Source organism: Sturnus vulgaris, chromosome 29 (genome assembly GCF_052056855.1).
Source record: "Sturnus vulgaris isolate bStuVul1 chromosome 29, bStuVul1.hap1, whole genome shotgun sequence".
In the NCBI taxonomy this organism is placed as follows: domain Eukaryota; kingdom Metazoa; phylum Chordata; class Aves; order Passeriformes; family Sturnidae; genus Sturnus; species Sturnus vulgaris.
In genome coordinates, this window is record NC_142271.1 from 958,317 (window position 1) to 976,698 (window position 18,382).

The following is an 18,382-nucleotide window of genomic DNA, read 5'->3' on the forward strand; positions in this document are numbered from 1 at the left end:
ACAGCTGAGGGGTGTGAAGGGGTGAGGATACTCCAGTAGCAAGTGGCATCACAGGACCTGAGCTGCTGAGACATCACCCTCACAGGGACAGGTTTTCCTGTCTCCAAACCCATGTATGAGCAGGTACTGCTGGCCAGACACCCCCACCCACCAAGGGAAACTGAGGCACAACATGGGAAGCATTGCCCTGAGAGAGGAAATCCCTGATCAGGGCTGAAGGTCAGCATTCCTGTAGCTCTGAATGGGCCAGTGACAGCCACCAGACCTCACCATGACCCCCAGCACTGCTCCCCATCCTGCAGGCTCCAGCAGCATCTGCTGGCCAGCACCCTCCTCCCCACCACAGCACACTCCACTCATGGCCTCATCATCCACCAGCTCCTGTCTCAGCTGATTAAAAATAATGAATTGCTGGGGTTCAGCAGCCCCAAACAGGCTCTTCCCCAGGGATTTGAGGAGGGCATCACTCTGCACAGCGCAGGATGAGCTCCTGCCTCACTGCCCCACAGCCACAGTCTGGGCTCCTCATCACCAAGCCCCTGGCCTCAAGGAAGGAGACTCAGCCCCCGGCTCATGTGGGAGAATTTGTAAAATGAAAAATTTAAAACTGATTGTTTCACAGCCAGTGCTTGCCTATGAGAGAGGATCTGTGTTACTCACAGCAAAACCAAGCGAGGTCTAGCAGTAAATGCAGCTTTAAGGCAGCCTTTGTCCATCATTTGGGTTCCAGATTGATGGCTGCTGGTGTTCCCAAGCCAAACCATTGGCTCAAGCTGCCAGAAGTCTCCCACTGGAGAGGCACCTAAAGGTCAGTGTGAGGAAGGGATGATCCCACCCCACTCCTGTGCATCTCCTCCTGCAAGGCATCACCCCAGCCAACATCCACCAGATACTGGGGTGCTTCTCAGCAATAGCAGGGCCCCCAGAGCACTGTGACTCAGAGAGATGGCAGATTTGTCCCTACCCACGGACACCTCCCTGCATGAGGAGCACTGCTGGCACCCAGCAGCACCAGGGTGCCCAGTGAGGCAGCTCAAGGATTTTCTGTGCCTTTGCCTCTAAAATCAGAACAGCACTGGGGTGAAATGGGGGACGAGGGCAGTGATAGCCCACGATGCCGGCGCCTGCATCAGAGGAGAGAAAGACCCACTGCTGGGCACTCGGAGCCCTGTCTGGCACCCAGAGGTGCTGATCCCCCAAAGCCCACTTTTTCTAGAGGGATCAGGCCCTGGCTCTGGTTTGCAGCTGCCCCAGGAAGGAAGGGCTGGAGGGAGCTGAGCTGGGACTGGTGCCAGGGTTCCCGCAGGAGCTGGGTCAGGCGCTGCCACAGCCACTGCCACCTGAGATTTGGGTGTCATCAGCAAAGGGACTGGTGAGCACCTTGCCCCCCTCTCCACTGTGGCTCTCTGCTTCCCACTGTCTCCCATCACTGCTGCACTGCTCTCTCATCCCACAGGAATGTTGCAGGGGCTGCAGGCACCACTCACCACCAGCACTTCACCCAGAGGGTTTTGGCTCATGCCACGTGCCACCATGGCACAGGTAGAAACGGCAGCTGGGGATGCTGGAGACCACAGTCTCCTGAGCTGTGGGGACACAGCTGTTACCAAGGACAGCAGAGCATATGGAAGATCCCACATAGCACTGACCACTGCCAGAGCAAACCACCAGGCTCACCCCAACCCCAGGCAGCACAGGCAGTCCACTCTTGGCACACAGACCCATGAATGGCCAAAGAAGTCTCCCAGAAAATAGTTCCAGGTGCTGCCAGAGCCCAGCCCACTCCCCGGCACTGTGATGCCACGGCAGCAGTGTCTTGCTCCGAAGGCAACACGAGAGCAGCTAAATAGGGCACCAGATGGTGATGGGCTGAGCTGCCCTGGCACTTCGAAGCCACCACACAGCCAAGAGTTCCAAGTTCTGCCCTCCTGGGTGGGCATCGCACTGCCGGCACCACGGCCATGGCCCCGTGCCCATTGATGGCTGCAGATCAGCATGGCAGGAGAGAAAAGGAGCCAGGTCAGCTCCTGGGGAAGAGCCAGAAGCGGCTCCAGGAGCGAGCCGAGACGCGGCGGATCGATGGCAGACAGGAGCAGGGAGTGCGCGCCCTGTGCTGCTCCCCACCTCAACGGATGGACCAAACAAGCAGACAAAAGCCACGGGGGGCCATTTCCAGGGGGAGGCTCCAGGGAAATCTCCACAGCTCCCAGCCAAGCACAAGGTCTTGGTGGGCTAGTGTTAGAATCCAGGAAACCATCTCCCAGCCCTGGGGAACTCCCAGCAATGCTCATCCTCCTCCTCCTCCCTGTCAGCCTGGGCTCAGTCCCCCAGGACTGGGTACTTGTGGGAGCAATGCTGATGCTGCTTGCCCAGCTCCAAGGCACAGAGAGCCCAGAGGCAGAGTAGTAGCTCTGTGTTCCCAGGGCCATCTGGCCTTGTGGCATTTGGGGTGGCAAAGGGACTGGAGGAAGCACAATGATGGGATCAGCAAGGGCACAGCACCACAGCAGCCCAGAGGATTTTGTTGTGTCACAAAGCCCCACCAAGGCCAGGATACAGGACTGACTTCCATGAATAAACCTTGTGCAGATGGAGAAATGTCACTGGGAGAGCTGGGAGCGCAGCTGGGGTGATGAGCACAGCCCCTGAACACCACAGGGGGCTACTCTGTCCCTGCCCAGTCCCTCTGAACTGCATCCCCATGTGACTCCAAGTGTTTTGTTGGCACAAGCACAACAGCACACACTGTCAGAGCTGCACAGAGGAGCTGCTCCACCAGTGCATCCTGAGAAGGTTGCTCCTCCCCTGGAAAAGCCCAGAGGCAAAGCATCCTGAACTGGTGTTGGTAGTCACCATCCCTTCCAAGAGTCCCCCGTGCCCAGTCCCATGGCGCTCCACCAGGAGGTGTCTGCTGGGCTCTCCTGTGGCACAGAGCAGAGCAGGCACAGCCACACACAGCTCACTGCGGCACCAGGCGCTGGCTGTGCCAGGCTGCTGGCAGTGGTGCCACGATGCTGCACGGGCAGTGTGAGCACAAGCCAGCACCTTCATCCCAGGCACTAACCCAGCTCTGCCAGGCCTCAGTTCCAGGAGAAAACCTTGGGACTCCCCTGGGAACAGAGCAAGACAGCAACAGAGCCCACAGGGAGCCCATGTGCTTATAATTCCACACATAGCTCTGAAATTTGGGATTGTTTTCTTCCTTGAATCCTCTGCTCAAGGCCAGTGGGAGCTGTGGTGCCACTTGGGGTTCCCCAGAACCAGCACCCCTCAGTCCCAGCATGTCCCCAGGGACACCCTGTGTCTTGCAGGAGAAGAGGGGAAGCATCCCCCTGGGATGACGCTGAGCAGTTTGGAGGCTGATCCCACCTCCATGGTGTTTTGGTGTAATTGCTGTGGTGTGGGGCATCACCTGAGGCTCACAGGAGTCAGAGATGCCTCATCCCATGCCAGCACTGCCAGAATGTCAGCTGCCAGATCAGCTCTGCTGATCCCAAACCAGCCCGGCACACGGGCATGTCTTGGGCATCCTGCTGCTCACAGACACTCCCAATCTCCATGGCTTCAGCCTGGCCCCAGATCAGCTCCCCAGGTCCCCGGCAGCAGGGCAGTCTCCCCAGGGCACCTCCAGCTCAGCACAGACTCAGGGCTTGGACTACCCCATCGCATCCCATAGCACCACCTACACCTCGTGCCCCAAGCATCCACTTTGTTCCTGGTCTCCCCATATCCCCAGGGATGCACAAGCCCAGAGTCCACATCTGCTGCATCCTGCAGGGCTGGGAAAAGCTGGGGAGCATGGAACACCCCGGATTAATTAAACCACACCAGCTTTCCTTAAGATGCACAAGGAGAATGACCTCCTGTCAGTGCCAGAACTGCCTTCCAGGCCAGTGGGGCCACAGACAGGCAGTGGGGATGGGTTTGATGCAACAGTCAGACAACTGCTTGTGTGGGAGAGTGGGATGTGGCTCCAGACGGCAGGAATTTGGCACAGCCCAGCACTGCCGCATGTACTGCCAGAGCTGGCTGCAGTCACCCCTCTCAAAGCACCAGCACCAGCAGAACCAGCATGGGGGGACAGGGAGCTCTGCCAGACTCTGACTGCTGACCAGCAGCTAAATTCAGGGACAACACGATTCCTGCTCCAAACACCAGAGCAGATGAAACATCACAACTTCCAGCACGCAGGAAGCAATGGAGCAGGTGGTCCCACTGGGATGTGGCAGCCCCCAAACTCAGCAGAAGACACCAGGATCCCACACCCCAGGGCTGACAAGAACAGGCCAGCACCATCCCCAGCTGCAGGATCACACCAGTTTGGGGCATTCAGATTCCAGACGCACACTGCCTAATTTACAGTTTAATTAATAAATGGGGAATTATGCCAAGTTTATCCAATACTTTTGGATGCATGATGTTATCAAAATCCCATTACTGATGAAGGAAGGCATGAAGAGCAAAATTAGCTTTGGCATCTGAAACAGTTCAGTCGATGTGATAACACAATTATTAGGGCTAATAATCAAAGAGCGCTTTGGGGAACACAGGCTCACACAGGAGCTGAGCTGAGGGCACAAGCCAGGGAAGAGTTGGGTGTTCATCCAGGAGAGAAAGGCCGACCACAGCCAAGGGCAAAAGCATTTTGCCACTTGCACTTACCGGCTCCAGATAAGTGGCACAGGGAAGGTGCTGGTGGCCACCAGGCTGAGGAGGAGCACGGCCGGGCACAGTGCCGAGCTGCACTGCCGGGAGTAGGGAATTAAAAAATAAAACCAGTGGGCACTGGGTCCCATCTGTACACTGGGCATTGATCCTGCTGGAGGACATCACGGCTGCCAGCTCACAGCTCTCTGCGCAGCCCGGGGAAGGAGAAACTCCAGTGATAATGAGGAGCTGCAGTCATCCGGCTCCCAGAGCTGGGACTTTGCCAAAACCATGGTGAACTGGAGGAAGGACCTGCGGGGGAGCGGGAGTCCCGGCTCACTTCAGTGGCCTCTAGCTGTAGCTCAGTGACCATCCCTGGGGCTTATGGAGCAGGAGGCAGCTCCCACGAGAGCAGTCGGCAGCAAATGCCACAGCAGCTGTGTTTGGAAACCCCCTTCCCAACCATATTTATAAAATATATCCATGTACATGTATATATGACTGTATTTGTGTGTCCTCTCTCCTCTGGGACCGCGGGCGCTGTGGGCAGCGGGGTGCAGAGCCAGGGCGGCGGGCAGCAATGCAGTGCAGCCGGGGCTGCTCACCGCCGCTGCCATCCCCGGGCTCACAGGCAGCGAGGGACGTGTCCTCACCCTGCAGAATCGGGGGCACCGGGGCTCCAGGCTGGCTCCCAGCATGCGGGGCAGCGGTGCTCACCATGGGAGGCCGGGCAAGGTGCCAGGGGATCGGGCAAGGTCAGACCCATTCCTGCACTACGTCCATAAGCAAGGAGGAGACATGGCATCACTCCGAGAGGCGCTTGGGTTTGGGGGCACTGAGGTGCTTTGCTGGGTGGTCTGTTCTCGAGCAACACAAGTGACTCTCACTGCCACGGCTGGCCTCAATGACCTTGGGTGCATCACCTCCTCGATGCCTCACACTCCCCCTGCACACAGACCACCGCAAGCCTCACTTCTCCCACCCAAACCCTGCGGCCAAAAGCACCCATACGCAGCAAGGACGCAGAGCCCCGGGGATGCCCCAGGTGTGCCCCGGGGGTCCAGCAGCCCTCAGCGGCGTGCGGCCGAGGCTCCGTGCTAGCGAGGAATAATGCAGCAGGCTGGAGACTCCTGCCGGTGGCTGCGCTGCCGCTCGGTGCGTGCAGGAGTAACACCGCTGCAGCAGCACCTCGCGTACCAGACAGCCTGCGCTCAGGACTGAAGTTTTGCTGCAGCAGAGGAGCAGGCGGGGAGTCCAGCAGCGCTCTGCAGCTCCACAGCGCAGGAGGCTGTGCTGTCGGACACTCTGCAGTGGGTGACACCCCGCAGCACCCCGGCCACTCTCACTCGGAGGACAGAAGAGCTCTGCGCCAAGGAGTGCCCGTGCAGAGAGAAACACTGAGGCGCTGATACAGTTGGAGACCAGGAAGCAATGGGTGACAAAGACTTGTGTTCCCCCCTCTCTGTGCCACAGTCACCTTGCAACGCTGCCTGTCCCCTGCGCAATTTGCAGAGCTCCTTTGGGATCACTCTTTAAAACTAGGCTGAGGGGAGCAGCGATGTGCTGGGCACAGCAAGGACTGCAGCATCTCAGTGTGACATCCCTGGCGATGGACTGAGCCCCTCTGCACGGCTGCACCCTGACGGCACCCAGCCAGCGTAGGGAGTGCTGGAGGATCCCGAACATGGTGTAGCCACGGCGCGGGAATCCAGACGAAGGGTCTGTCTGGAGCTGGCTCCTGGCCAGGCCGCTACGAAGAAGCCGTCAGAGCAGCGGGGCTTGTAGCTGCCCACGCTGGGGCCACGCCGCTCCCCGGGTTCCCAGCACCAGGGTGGGTTCCCCGCAATGCTGCGGGAACAGCCCCGCGCCCCCACCACTCCCGGGGCAAGCACCACAAGGGCACTCATTGTCGGGCATCCGCAGGGATGAGGAGCTGGAGCATCCCGCAGCGCCCAGAGGGCACCTTTGACCCGGCGGCACCGCGCGGCATCACCGGGAGGGTCCCCACGCCCCTGGGTGCTCCCCGCCGGTTCCGCAGCCTCCTGCACCACTGGCCGCCCCCCTCTCCATCTCTCCAGGCTCCGTCCCCAGCCGCCTTCTGGGCGCAGCCCCCCAAGGGCAGCCTCCGGGTGCTGGCCAGCTCTGCGACCTGTGTCCCGGCATGGGTTCCCGGGAAAAGCGCAAGTCCCTGCCCCGCTCCCGGCACCGAGACACGACGAGGTGCACTACCCGGTGCCCGCGGCGAGTACTCCATCCCACCCCCACGGGGGACGATCGCACGGGGCGGCGGGGCCAGGACGGGATCGGCGAGAGCTCGGGCTGCCCCATCCCACAGAGCCCGCGCCGCTGCGGCACGGGGCGAAACTTCGGCGGGAGTGCGGACGGGCACTTACCGGTGCGGTGCGGTCCGAGCGAGCGGGGAGAGCAGCGCTCGGTGCGGGGCGGGCGGAGACGGGAGCGGTCGGTGCGGTCGGTGCGGGGCGGGCGGCGGGACCTGCGCGGCGCTGCGGCAGCCCCGGCCCCTCCGGGCTCGCGTGCGGCGGCTCCGCGAGGCTCCGCCCGCCACCGGGAGGCCCCGCCCGCGGCCCCGCCCGCGCACCTCGGCCCGCCCGGCCCCCCCGGGGGCGCGCACCGGGGCTCGGGCGGGAACGGCACCGGGCACCGGGCGCCCCATGGGGTCACCTCACACTGGGCACCGGGAAACCCCCATCGGGGTAACCTCACACACAGCACTGGCCCCTGGCACTGACACTAGGGATTTCCATCGGGCACCTCGTACCAGGCACTAATACTTGGCACCAGCACCAAACACTTCACATCAATCACCTCGCACCGGTCACGCACACTGGTCCCTTTTCACCAGTGACCTTGCCGAGATCACCACCCGCCAGTCACCCACCACTGCCGCCACCAGCACCACAGGGACCTGCCAGGCCACAGAAGAGAGGCGCTGGAGGCAGCTGCGGTGGTGGCACCTCCACCGTGTTTCCCCCAGATCCAGAGGGCTCTGGGGAACCAGCTTTGGTTTTAGAGCCAAAACGTCAGGAAAAAGGTGATGGGATTCGAATGAGGAGCCCGGGTGGGGAGCAGAGGGCAGTGAGGGGACAATTTTGCCCCCGCTGTGGATCCCTTTCCTACCAACGGAGCCTCCAGTAGGAAAGGGAGCCCTTGGACACTCCTTACTCCCCCTACATGAGCCAGGGACAGGAACCCTGTGGGTTCACCCCAAGTCACCCCAGCTGAGGATCTGCCACCTCCATTCCAGCAGCCTCTGGTCTCAGTGTCGCAGCCAGAGCACCTGAGCTACACAAGGAGGTGTCCGGCCGCTCCAGCCAGAGACATTCTGGAAAGGCGGTGCCTGGAGCAGGGAGGGGATCCCGAGGTCCCAGTCCAGCTGGGAGCTGCATCACCCAAAACCTTTGCACACCCAGTTTTGCTGCAGCAAAACCCCCTCCTAGCTTTGCACCAGCCCCCGACACACATCACAGACAGGAGCTTCCACCGGATACTGGGGGCAGGGGAAGGGTCTTGCGTGGGGGCCACATCCCCACTACAGCACCCAGGGGTGCTGGTTGCTCGGACCGAAGGGACCCTCCCCTGCCCGCCATCCTTGAAAAGGGCGGATGAGTGTTCCCAAAAGCAGAGTCAGTCTGGAATTGAAGTGTCAGCATCATCCCCGTATGGTCTCTCTGCATCGCCCCCCCATCCCATGGCTCGGGCCGATTCCTCTGGCTCTGCGCCGTGGCAATTCCCGTAGTCACGATGCGTGGGACCCTTCTGCTGCTCCCCTGCCTCCTCTCCCGCCTGCTGTCCTCTCCTGCCTGCTCTGCTGCCTGCGCAGGGCTTGGAGTCAGCACAGGTCGGGGTGCACGCACAGGACACATCTCTGCGGACGAGAGACCGGGCGTCACCAAAACCGGTGCCACTCTGCGCGTCCGGGACCGCACCCAACGTAACGAACTCGTGTGAACTCGGCCTGCGGGAGGAGCGGGAGCCGATGGGAAGAGCCCTCTCCTGGCCCTGGATCCGCCACTGCAGCCTCTTACAGCTCATGGCAATCCCGTCATTAATTAACGGCTCCTGAAGCATCTGTACCCACTCCAGTATCGCACTCCGGAGGGGAAAACAGATTTGGAGACGCCGCGGGAAGAATGGGCTTTCCCTGCCTGCTTCAGCCTCCAGCCGTGCTCTGCAAACTGGATTTGCACAAGGGACACTATGCCACCCATCTCTGTCTGTCTGCTGATGTGGCATTTGTCACCATCATGTCCTTTCAAATGGGAGATCAGATGAGACCTGGTTAGGCAAAAGGGGCCCTGGGAATGCCCACTCACCCCGAGCCCTCCTCCCCCCCACTCACCTCAGGCAGGACCTTTCTCTCCTGCCCCAGGAAAGGGACCTCCTGCTTTCCATGTCCTGAACTGCAGATTCCAAACAGGAGCATTTCTGCCCACCCCATACTTTACAGGAGTGTGACCTCGAGAGAGGTCCCCAACCCCTAAAACTACTCCCAGCATCCTGCAAAACAGCTAAGATTTCAACCCAGGAGCACTTATAAGGCTCCCTTCCCAGATTTTGCAGGAAGGCAACTACCAAGGACAGGGATAGATGCTTTGTGGGCTTGAGCCCCTCCGCTCTGGAGCCAGGCTGGGAGAGATGGGGGATGTTCAGCCTGGAGAAGGCCCTGGGGAGAACTCGGAGCCCCTTCCAGTGCATAAAGGGGCTCCAGGAGAGCTGGAGAGGGACTTTGGACAAGGGCCTGGAGGGACAGCACAAGGGGGAATGGCTTCCCACTGCCAGATGGCAGGTTTAGATGGGATATTGGGAAAGAATTCTTGACTGTGAGGATGGTGAGGCTCTGGCACAGGGTGCCCAGAGAAGCTGTGGCCACCCCATCCCTGGAAGTGTTCCAAAGCCAGGGGCTTGGAGCAACCTGGGATAGTGTAAGGTGTCCCCTCCACCGAGATGAGGTTTAAGGTCCCTTCCATCCAAACCATCACATGATTCTATGATGTGCACAACTACCCACCCCTCTGCCACACAGGAACAGAGCCACAGACGCAGGACCAGGAGCCAACAGTACAGGAGATCACTTTATTGAATCCAATGGTGTTAGACAGACGACTGAGAAGAGACATGCCAGTTGGTGCGGGCAGTGTGGGCAGCAGGAGCTGACTTGGTGCAGGGCTGGATTTGTTTCTGTCTTTTCAGAATATCCTCAAGCCTTTTCCTGGCTTCCTTTTATGTTTCTTTTAAAATTTCTTTGAAGTAAAAACCAACTAATCGTGGAAAGAGTCCAGATGGTGTTTGTTTGTTCCCTATGATTGTTCCCGCAGCTATGTACAACGTGGGGCTGGGTCTCAACATCAGGTATAAAATGGAGCGAGTTTACAAACATGGAGGGTGCAAGGAAAAAGCAAAAACAGACAGGCAAGAGCAGTAGAAATCTGGACCAAAATCTTAAAGAGAAATTTAAAAAGTGCTATAAAACCCCTTGGCAGGAATACCATGCAGTTAAGAAACACAAAACCCAGTCCATTACACAGATAATCTAGAACAGGAATTTGTCCATTTCATCTTTTATTTAATTAAAAAAAGGTTGTTTGTGTTTAATAGAAAAAAGCTAAAATTGTAAGGTTCAGGCCACCAGGCAGCAGCAGCTCAAGGGGGCAGGAGGGTGAGGTGCTGACATCACACACCTCCAGCCCCTCAGGGGGACTCCCAGGAACCATGGGCACCTTTGGGGGCAACTGGCACCTCTGGGGGTGGCAGATACCCTTGTGGGGTGATGGGCACCTTTGGGGGTAGTAGGCACCTTTGGGACAACAGGCACCCTTGGAGGTGGCAGGACGATGAGTTAGAGCAATCCCTGGACCCTTTCCCTGGGGACAGAGGGGCTCAGCCCACAGCCAGGGGTTGGCCCCCAGACAGCTGCCAGCCTTGGGGACACGAGGTGCTTGGTGTAAGCCAGGAGGAATCCACCAGGATCTGGCTCTTCTGGCCAAGTAAACCCAGCCAAGGCCCCCAAACATGCCAATCCCAGGGCCCACCTGCTGGCATGGTCCTTCTCCTTCCCTCAGAGATTCCTCCTGGATCACACCCCCACCTGCTACTCCCCTCCAGTTTCCAGGGCCGAGGTGATGGGATGAGGGGCAGCCCCAATCTGGGGAGCAACGGCGCAAACCTGCAGGACATAGGCCAGGGAATGCTCAGCAGTGGGGGATGACTACACTTTGGTCCAGGTTTGGGTGGCTCCCTGGAAGTGTCAGAAAAGAAAGCTCAGGCAAGGCTACCCCTCCTCCCATGGGACTCCTCAGGGCACCTGGGCACCCCAAAGGTGCATCAGTCCCTTCCCACCCTGGGCACCAGGGTCCCAAGGAGGGTGAGAGAGGCTGGAGGAGACAGCTGGGTCCTCACTGCTAACCTCGAGTGGCTGCTGGGCCAGAGTCTCATACAATCAGAAAAGAAGTCAGCACAGCACAGTCATCACAGAGTACAAAAAAAACCCAAAACCAGGGACAAGGCGCAGGGCCGGCCCCCCCAACCCACACAGGGCGTTCCACGACAGATCTATGTACAACGAGTCCTCGACGTCAGCAACACAAGAGAAGGCGAACAGAAAGCCCTAACGCCCAAGCCAGCAGTGGGAGGAGATCCCGGAGATCCCCGTGGGAAGGGGCCGGGCTGGCCGGCCCCGGCAGCAGCAGGAGGCTGTCGGACAGACTGAGAAGTGGGAGAAGTGAGCACCATGGGGTGGCGAGGCGGGACACACCGGCCAAGAGCACCGAGGGCAGAGGTGGCAGCAGCCTCCAAGGGCACTGCGGGAGATGCCCGTTCCAGAGGGGTGTGAGGCGTCCCTGAAGGCCACACCAGCCGTGGCACAGGGGGCTGAGGCTGCCCAGTCCCCAGCCTGGCAGTTTGGGGACAGGGTGGGCTCAGCTGGGGTCACCTCTCCTCATACGTCTCTCCAGGGCCCCCTGGATGAATGTAGGGGCTGAGCTGGAGGGCAGCAGGGAGGAAGGGGCCCCCAGAGCCCAGGTGAGCACAAGACAGGGGTGGGGACCTGCAGGGCACCCTGCAGCCAATGGCAGGGGACAGGCCAGCGAGGGTGCTGCAGGCAGCAGTCCCAGCTTGGCCACTGCCAGCCCATTCATTCCATCCCAGGCAAGCTGGCTTTGGGGACAGAGGACACTGGAACTGGAGCAGGCTGTGACAGCACTATCCCAAGCCCCACATGCCCCCTTTCCCACACAGCCAGGGATTAAGGCACCACAGCAGCACCGGGGCTGACCCTCTCCATGGAGTCTGGCCTTTTGACAATGTGGGAGAAGGCCAGGAGGACATATGGCAACCCCAGGTGTCCCCAAAGCACCAACACAGACTCTGCCAGGCTGCAGGAAGGCACAGGGCCAGAGGGAGCAGGCTGCATGGGGAGCAACCCCAGGCTCATTAACCCGCAGCCCCAGGCCTGGCAGCACCAAGGGGATGGGAGGCTGGTTGGGCCCCCGCTCCACCAAGGGGACAGGGATGGCATCCAGCTGTCCAGGGATGGGGCAGCAGCAGACTCCCCATACCCCAGTACCTCAGGGAGGGGATGCCCTGTGGCATCCCAGCCTGGTGGGAGACAGCGTCCGGATGCCCTGTGTCTTTCAGGAGGAGGGAGTTGCCATGCGAGGGGCTGCTCTGGGAGCCGCCTGCTGCCACCCGCCTCCACACTGGCCTTCAAGTCCCACCTCAGCCAACCTGTGTGGCCCCAGGAGGTGGGTTCAGGGACTGGAGATCATCCAGTGAGCACCAGTTTTGTGACAGAGGTTGTTTGAGTGGTGAAACCAACAGCTGCAAAAGAAACTAAAGGGGAAGGGCACTGCTGCCAGGGAAGCAGTAGGCACCAGACCACAGGCTCCAGGCCAGGAGAGCGAAGAACCAGAACAAAAAAGGGACCAAAGCAAAGTCTGGACTCGGCCAAAGGAAAAGGGGAGGGAGGAAACAAAATAAAATAACCAAAGCATTGTTTTTGGGCTGTCCTGCTCACAGCGGCTGCCATGAAGGTGGAACAGGGAATGCAGAGAGAGCAGTGAGAGCCATGCTCCCCTTGGCTGGTAGGGGGTGGGAGCTCCACAGTGGAGGCTCTAGTGGCTTTGCCTGGTGGGCACAGAGGGAGCCAGAGCCCCTCATGCCCATGCCCTCATCCTGCAGCCCCAGCTCCTCCTGTGCCCCCAGCTGCGGCCCAGGTGGCTCCCACGGGGTCCCTGCCCCACGCAGGGGCCTTCCTGCAGCTCCCGGGAGTGGGGGCTCAGCCTCAGCGGTCACCTTGGTCCCAAAGCCCAAGAGTTTGCAATAGAGACAGAAAAAACAAAGAAGAGAAACCAGGATTCTCCTACCCCCAGGGTCGGGAGGAGACATAACAACTCATGCTCTTTCACAGATGAGCCGAGTTTCCACCAGGACATCCCAGAGCCCTGCTCTTCTCCTCTCCACTTGCTCGCCAGCCCCACGCTCCTGGATGCCAAAGGAAAAGGAGAGCAGCCCAGCAGCAGCTCCCCTCCACCTGGGCTGGCACATCCAGGCTTCACAGAGTCGACTGCAGGTCGGGGTCCACCATGGTCTCACGGTCTGGAGACTCAATGTAGTTGGCGGCTTCCTGGAGCTTGAGCAGCATGGCCATCTGTGGGGACAGGAGGCCTGCAGGTGACTGGGGAGGCCACTTAGCCCTCCCAAACCATCCTTGCTGGGAAGCTCCTTAGAGGGAAAAACAAATCCCAGAGATGCTGCAAAATCCCTCCCTTGTGCCAGGATCCAGCCTCGGGCACAGCTGGAATGCTCAAGACTCAGTGTGCCAAAGCAGCATCAGCTGGTGTCACCTGTGGCAGCTGACCAGTCAGCAGGTGAATCTAGGTGATACATCAGGACATGTAGGAGCACATGTGTGCCTGTCTGTGGCTCTTCATGTGGACATGGCACCTCATGGAGTGTCATGTCATGTCCTTCCACTAGCACATCCCCCTGTGTCCTGGTGTGCAGCCCACCTGCCAGTGCCACCACCCTGCACTCACTGTCTCTCCCAGGAGCACAAAGTGTTTCTGCATCCCTAAATCAGGCTTTTTACACCGAGAATTAACTGGGAAAGCGAAGCTCCACCCTGCTCTGCCACCAGCTCCTCCCAGACCCTCCTGTTGGCCAGCATACCAGTGGGTCCGAGTCCAGGGAGCTGGGTGTGGTGTCCTTCACAGTGCGCTCCTCAGGGGGGGACACGGCGTTGTGGGGCCCGATGGTGGGTGGGGGCAGGTGGTAGAGCTTGGACTGGTCCTGCTGCGCTGACGGCCAGGGCAGGGTGTCCCGCACCCACTCCACGGGGTCCTCCCAGGCCGCCTTCTGCCCATGGACCTGTGGCAAGGAGCAAGTGGCAGCCACCTCTTCAGTACATGCCAGAGCCAGCGATGTGGCACCCTGAACCCCCAGGACAGTGCTATGTGCCATGACAGCCACAGGGAACAGGGACTGACAGAGATGTCACCTGCACCCACAATCCCAGTGCCTCCCGTCTCCTCCGACCCATGACAGCTGTATCACTGTGTCCCCACACTGGTTTGTGTTCCCACGGGCCAGCAGCAGTGGCTACCTTGAGCCCATCTTTCGCCCCCTCCTGCAGGTAAGGGATGATGGAGTTGTTCCACAGGTCGATGAACCAGGTCCGGAAATCCTCAATTCCAATAGGGCAGGACAGAAAGAAGCAGGGGCCTGCGGGGGGAAGGTAGACAGTGGAAATGGGAGCTGGGTCCCCCTCTCCAGTCACTGGGCCCGAGGCTCACAGCACTGAGGTGGGCACGCCTGGCTGCCAGGGTGCCCTTGGGAACAGTGACTAGGCACCATTTGCCTGCACAACAGGCAGACAGCATCTCCCAGGTAAGGAAAGGGGCTGCCTAGTTCAATCTGTTCCCCGAAAGCCTGGTGAAGCATGGGGGATCCTCTTAGGAAAATACAGCTCCTCCATGCCCAGGGAAGGGTGTTGGGAGGACTGGCAGCCTTGGCTGACACTCCTAGTGACAGCTCCCAAAGGAACAAAGACAACTCAGGGAAGAGCAATGCTTGTTTGCATCACCCACCAGCTGTGGTTTGTGGCACTGGGAGACAAAGGGAACACGTCAGCCCCCCTGAGCTCCTTTGGGAGGGTCTGGTCCCAGCCCTCAGGGCTCTTTGCAGCCTGGGGCAGAGGAGGAAGGCAAGGCAAGGCCGTACCGATGAGGAAGTCGGATGTGCTGTGCTTTTCCAGAAAGGTGTGCAAATGGTACCAGAGTTTGGGCACCCAGTCCAGCACCCGCAGCAGCTCCTCCTTGTTGGCATTGATGTCCGTGTCCGACTCCAGCAGCTTCCGCCGCAGGTAGCGCACCAGAAAGCCATTGGCCGGCTCTACGTTGTTGGAGAAGGTCAGCATTCTGGGGAAAGACTCCAGCGGTCAGGACTGGGTCTCCACACAAGCTGTCCTGCTTCCCAACACTCTTGGGGTCCTCCTTGAATCCCTAACCTGCATTTGCCTGAGGCTGGGGAATATCAGGTCCTTCTGGGATGGCAGGGACAGGCTTGGGACTCAGTCCTAATCAGGGTCCCCAGTCATAAGATGTGACCACAGAAACACCCAGGGGCAAGTGATGGCTCCTGTCCCCCACAACCCTACAAGGATGATCCCCAGGGATGTACAATGCCTACCTGAAGCTGAGATGGAGACCGTGGTTTGGGGTCATCTTCACAGGCTGGTTGGTAGTGCCAATGATATACGGGCTGAGTGAGTGATAGAGACAAAATTAATGTGAAAAATCCTCTAAGTCATCCCACAGCCCAGTGACCTCGGTAGGAGCAGCGGGGAGCATGTGTGTGCCATGGGGCTGTGCTGGAGGGGTGCAGAGGGGCTCTCACCATTTGTGGTACTTGCAGGTGAGTGCACCATTGACGAGCTCGCTGATGGAGCCTGCCTCGCTGAGGTCGTCCAGGAGGATCACCAGGGGCACGTCCGTGCCTGTCTCCCGGTCGATCTGGTTGGCCAGATTGGACAGGTACAGTTGTAGATCCTGGAACAAACAGGCCAGGTGTCACGTGTGGGGCCATGGCATGACAGCCATGGGGACCATGGCAGCAGTGCCCAGAGGGATACTGCTGTGCGCTCTCACCTTGCAGGACTGCTGGTGCATGTTGAAGGTGCTGACGATGCCCTCGGTGACGTCCCGGCCCGAGCGCTCCACCAGGTACTCAGCCAGGCGGTTGGTCAGGTAGGTCTTGCCAGTGCCACTGGGCCCCGAGAGGATGAGGCGGCGGTGCTTCAGCAGGAGGCTGATGTAGTGCTGCATCATGGGCTTGGGGATGAGTGTTTCGAACACCAGGCTGTCCACGCACTTCTCTTTCAAGCCTGTGGGCAGGGGAGGGCTGAGGGTCCCACTCACACCCTGCAATACCCTGAGAGAGCAGGGACATGGCACAACCATGGAGCCCCTCTGCCACACTGACCTTTGAGTGTCACCACGACGCTGGTGAGGCCCCGGCGGCACAGTGGCAGCTCCGGTGGCTCCGTGTCCAGCACACGCTTGATGTGGCTGATGCTGTAGCCATAGACAGACTCGGTGCTAAGCCCCAGCGTGGATGCAGGATCCATCTTGGTGATATAATCCTACATGGAGAAAGACAAGGCTGTCAGTGCCCCTGAGGGCTAGCAGAGAGCAGCTCCAAGAGAGCTGGGGAGGACCTGGGCCAGGGAATAGCAGGCTTGGTGGAGCAGAGTCAAAGGATGGCTCTCTAAAGAGTGTTCTTCATGCCCTACCTTGAAGACCTGGCAGACAGCCTCATCCAGCATCTTCCAGTCTACCTTCCCGCTCACCTTGGTCCAGCCCAAGAAAAACTCCTGCTGCTTGAGGTCCTAGGAGCCAAGGCAGAAGTGTGCAGTGCTGCAGCACCACATCCAGTCCCGGGAGGCATCTTTTGCCTCTGTGTTAGGGTTATGACATGGTGACAGGTCAGGCTCCCCAGACAGCCCACACTTACCCCCTTGATGATGTGCTGGGGTGGCATGCGCACCACAATCCGCAGCGTCAGCTCATCCTTCTGGGTGCCAGCACTGACAGCATCCATGGGGGACATGTCTGGGGATGGAGCAGTGAGGCTGTGCTGGCCAGAGCCAAGCCACCAGGCCTGGCTATACCCAGCCAGAGGCAAATCCTGCTGTGGGTGACAGCGGCACCGGCAGCACAGCAGATCCTCTGCTCACTCCAGGTGAGCAGCAGCACACTGCCACCACACACACTCCTCCCTATCCCAGCCCTTCCCATCTGCCAGCAGCTCTATCACCCCTACCTGCATCTCCCAGGCTGGGGCTGAAGGCGTGGCCAAGGGTGAGACCCAAGGAGCGCCGTGGTGAAGAGGAGGCCGATGTGCTCGTGATATGGCTGGGAACAGAACCTGGCACTGTTGATGGCCCTGGGGCCACCTTGAGACGGTCATTCTCAGCCTTCAGGAGATCCACCTCCAGCTGGGGTAGAACAAAGTAGGGCACAGGGTAAGGAGCTGCGCATCAGCAGCACCGTGGGGTGCAACACAATGATGAAGAGGTATGGATTGTGGGCCCTCTGGTAACTGAGAGCAGCCAGGCTGCTGGCAGGGGTCCCTACCTGCATGTTGTGCATTGTCTCCCGCAGCTGCTCCAGCTGGTGGGCTGAGTTGAGGGCCTCCAGGCGGATGTCTGTCAGCTTCATCTCCTTCTCCCACAGCTCTGACCGCAGCTCTGACACCTCCTTCTTCTCGGGCTCGCCCTCGCTGTGGGCCTGGAAGAGCCTGGGCCAAGGGAGAGACCAGGTTTCACACATGTCTCTGGCAGGAGCCTGCAGCCCCTGTCATTGGCCCTCCCTGGCCCCACATACTCAGTTGTGTCGATGCCCACGGAGGAGGATGTGGAGGACTTGATGGAGGGTGAGGCAGTCTCTGTGGAGCCATGCTGTAGCTTTGGGGAGGAGGGGGCTGACGAGTCTGGTGTGGCAATCTCCTCAATGTCCGAGTAGGATGAGGCTGATTTGGGGCCCTTCTTGATGCTGAAGGCCTTATTAAAGGAGCTGCGTAGCTACAGGAGAGGGAAATGTCCTTGTTAGAGACAGTCCAAAGCGCAGCCTCGCAAGCACAGACCTGGCCTAGTCCTGCCCTGTCTGTCCAGGACCTACAGACAGTCTGAGCTGGGACCAGTTCAACCACACCCATCACAGAGGCAGCAGCACCACCATGCTGGGAAAGGCTGCAGTCTAACCCTGCTCTGCTGGCACAGTGAAAGGATGGGGTGCACAGCACTCACCACAGCCCGGATGCCACCAGAGCCCCAAAGAGTGGGACCCATGTCCCAGTCGGGATGTCTTCCAGCCCTGCTCCCCACCAGCACCTACACCACGCTGTTCAGGCACAGCACCATCACCTTGGTCCATCAGGAAGGGCCAATCCATCCCCACATTCACCCCACCACAGCCATTTCAACAAGAGACATTTATTTACAGGGATGTCCCTTGCTCCAGCCACTGCAGAGCCAGGGTCCTGCCCCAGACCTCCCTCTGCCCTGTGGATCCTTCTGGGAGCACAGAGGGGCAGTCAGCCCTCCACAGAGCATGCTGGTGTCTCATCTGAGCATGCAGCATGCACACAGCACACACAGAGCAACGAGTGGGTGAGCAGCAGGCTGGGGCCAGGGAGGGGGATGGACACTGCATAGGGACCC

The 18,382-nt window shown here is 59.6% G+C and overlaps 1 protein-coding gene across 5 annotated transcripts in view; it reads right to left on the reverse strand.

Annotated features, from left to right (window-relative positions):
* Positions 1-9,727: 9,727 nt before the first annotated feature.
* Positions 9,728-18,382, reverse strand: part of NAV1 (neuron navigator 1) — a 61,034-nt gene continuing 52,379 nt past the window's right edge. For all 5 annotated transcript variants that reach the window (XM_014872857.2, XM_088180404.1, XM_088180403.1 and 2 more), the window contains 13 exons: positions 17,547-17,743; positions 17,298-17,460; positions 16,984-17,158; positions 16,675-16,772; positions 16,454-16,549; positions 16,144-16,303; positions 15,810-16,045; positions 15,559-15,710; positions 15,352-15,423; positions 14,884-15,080; positions 14,267-14,385; positions 13,834-14,031; positions 9,728-13,312 (listed from right to left, as the gene is read on the reverse strand). In XM_014872857.2, the coding sequence (XP_014728343.2) occupies positions 13,217-13,312; positions 13,834-14,031; positions 14,267-14,385; positions 14,884-15,080; positions 15,352-15,423; positions 15,559-15,710; positions 15,810-16,045; positions 16,144-16,303; positions 16,454-16,549; positions 16,675-16,772; positions 16,984-17,158; positions 17,298-17,460; positions 17,547-17,743 (1,959 nt within the window). In that variant the 3' untranslated portion in view covers positions 9,728-13,216. The remainder of the gene's footprint in view (positions 13,313-13,833; positions 14,032-14,266; positions 14,386-14,883; positions 15,081-15,351; positions 15,424-15,558; positions 15,711-15,809; positions 16,046-16,143; positions 16,304-16,453; positions 16,550-16,674; positions 16,773-16,983; positions 17,159-17,297; positions 17,461-17,546; positions 17,744-18,382) is intronic.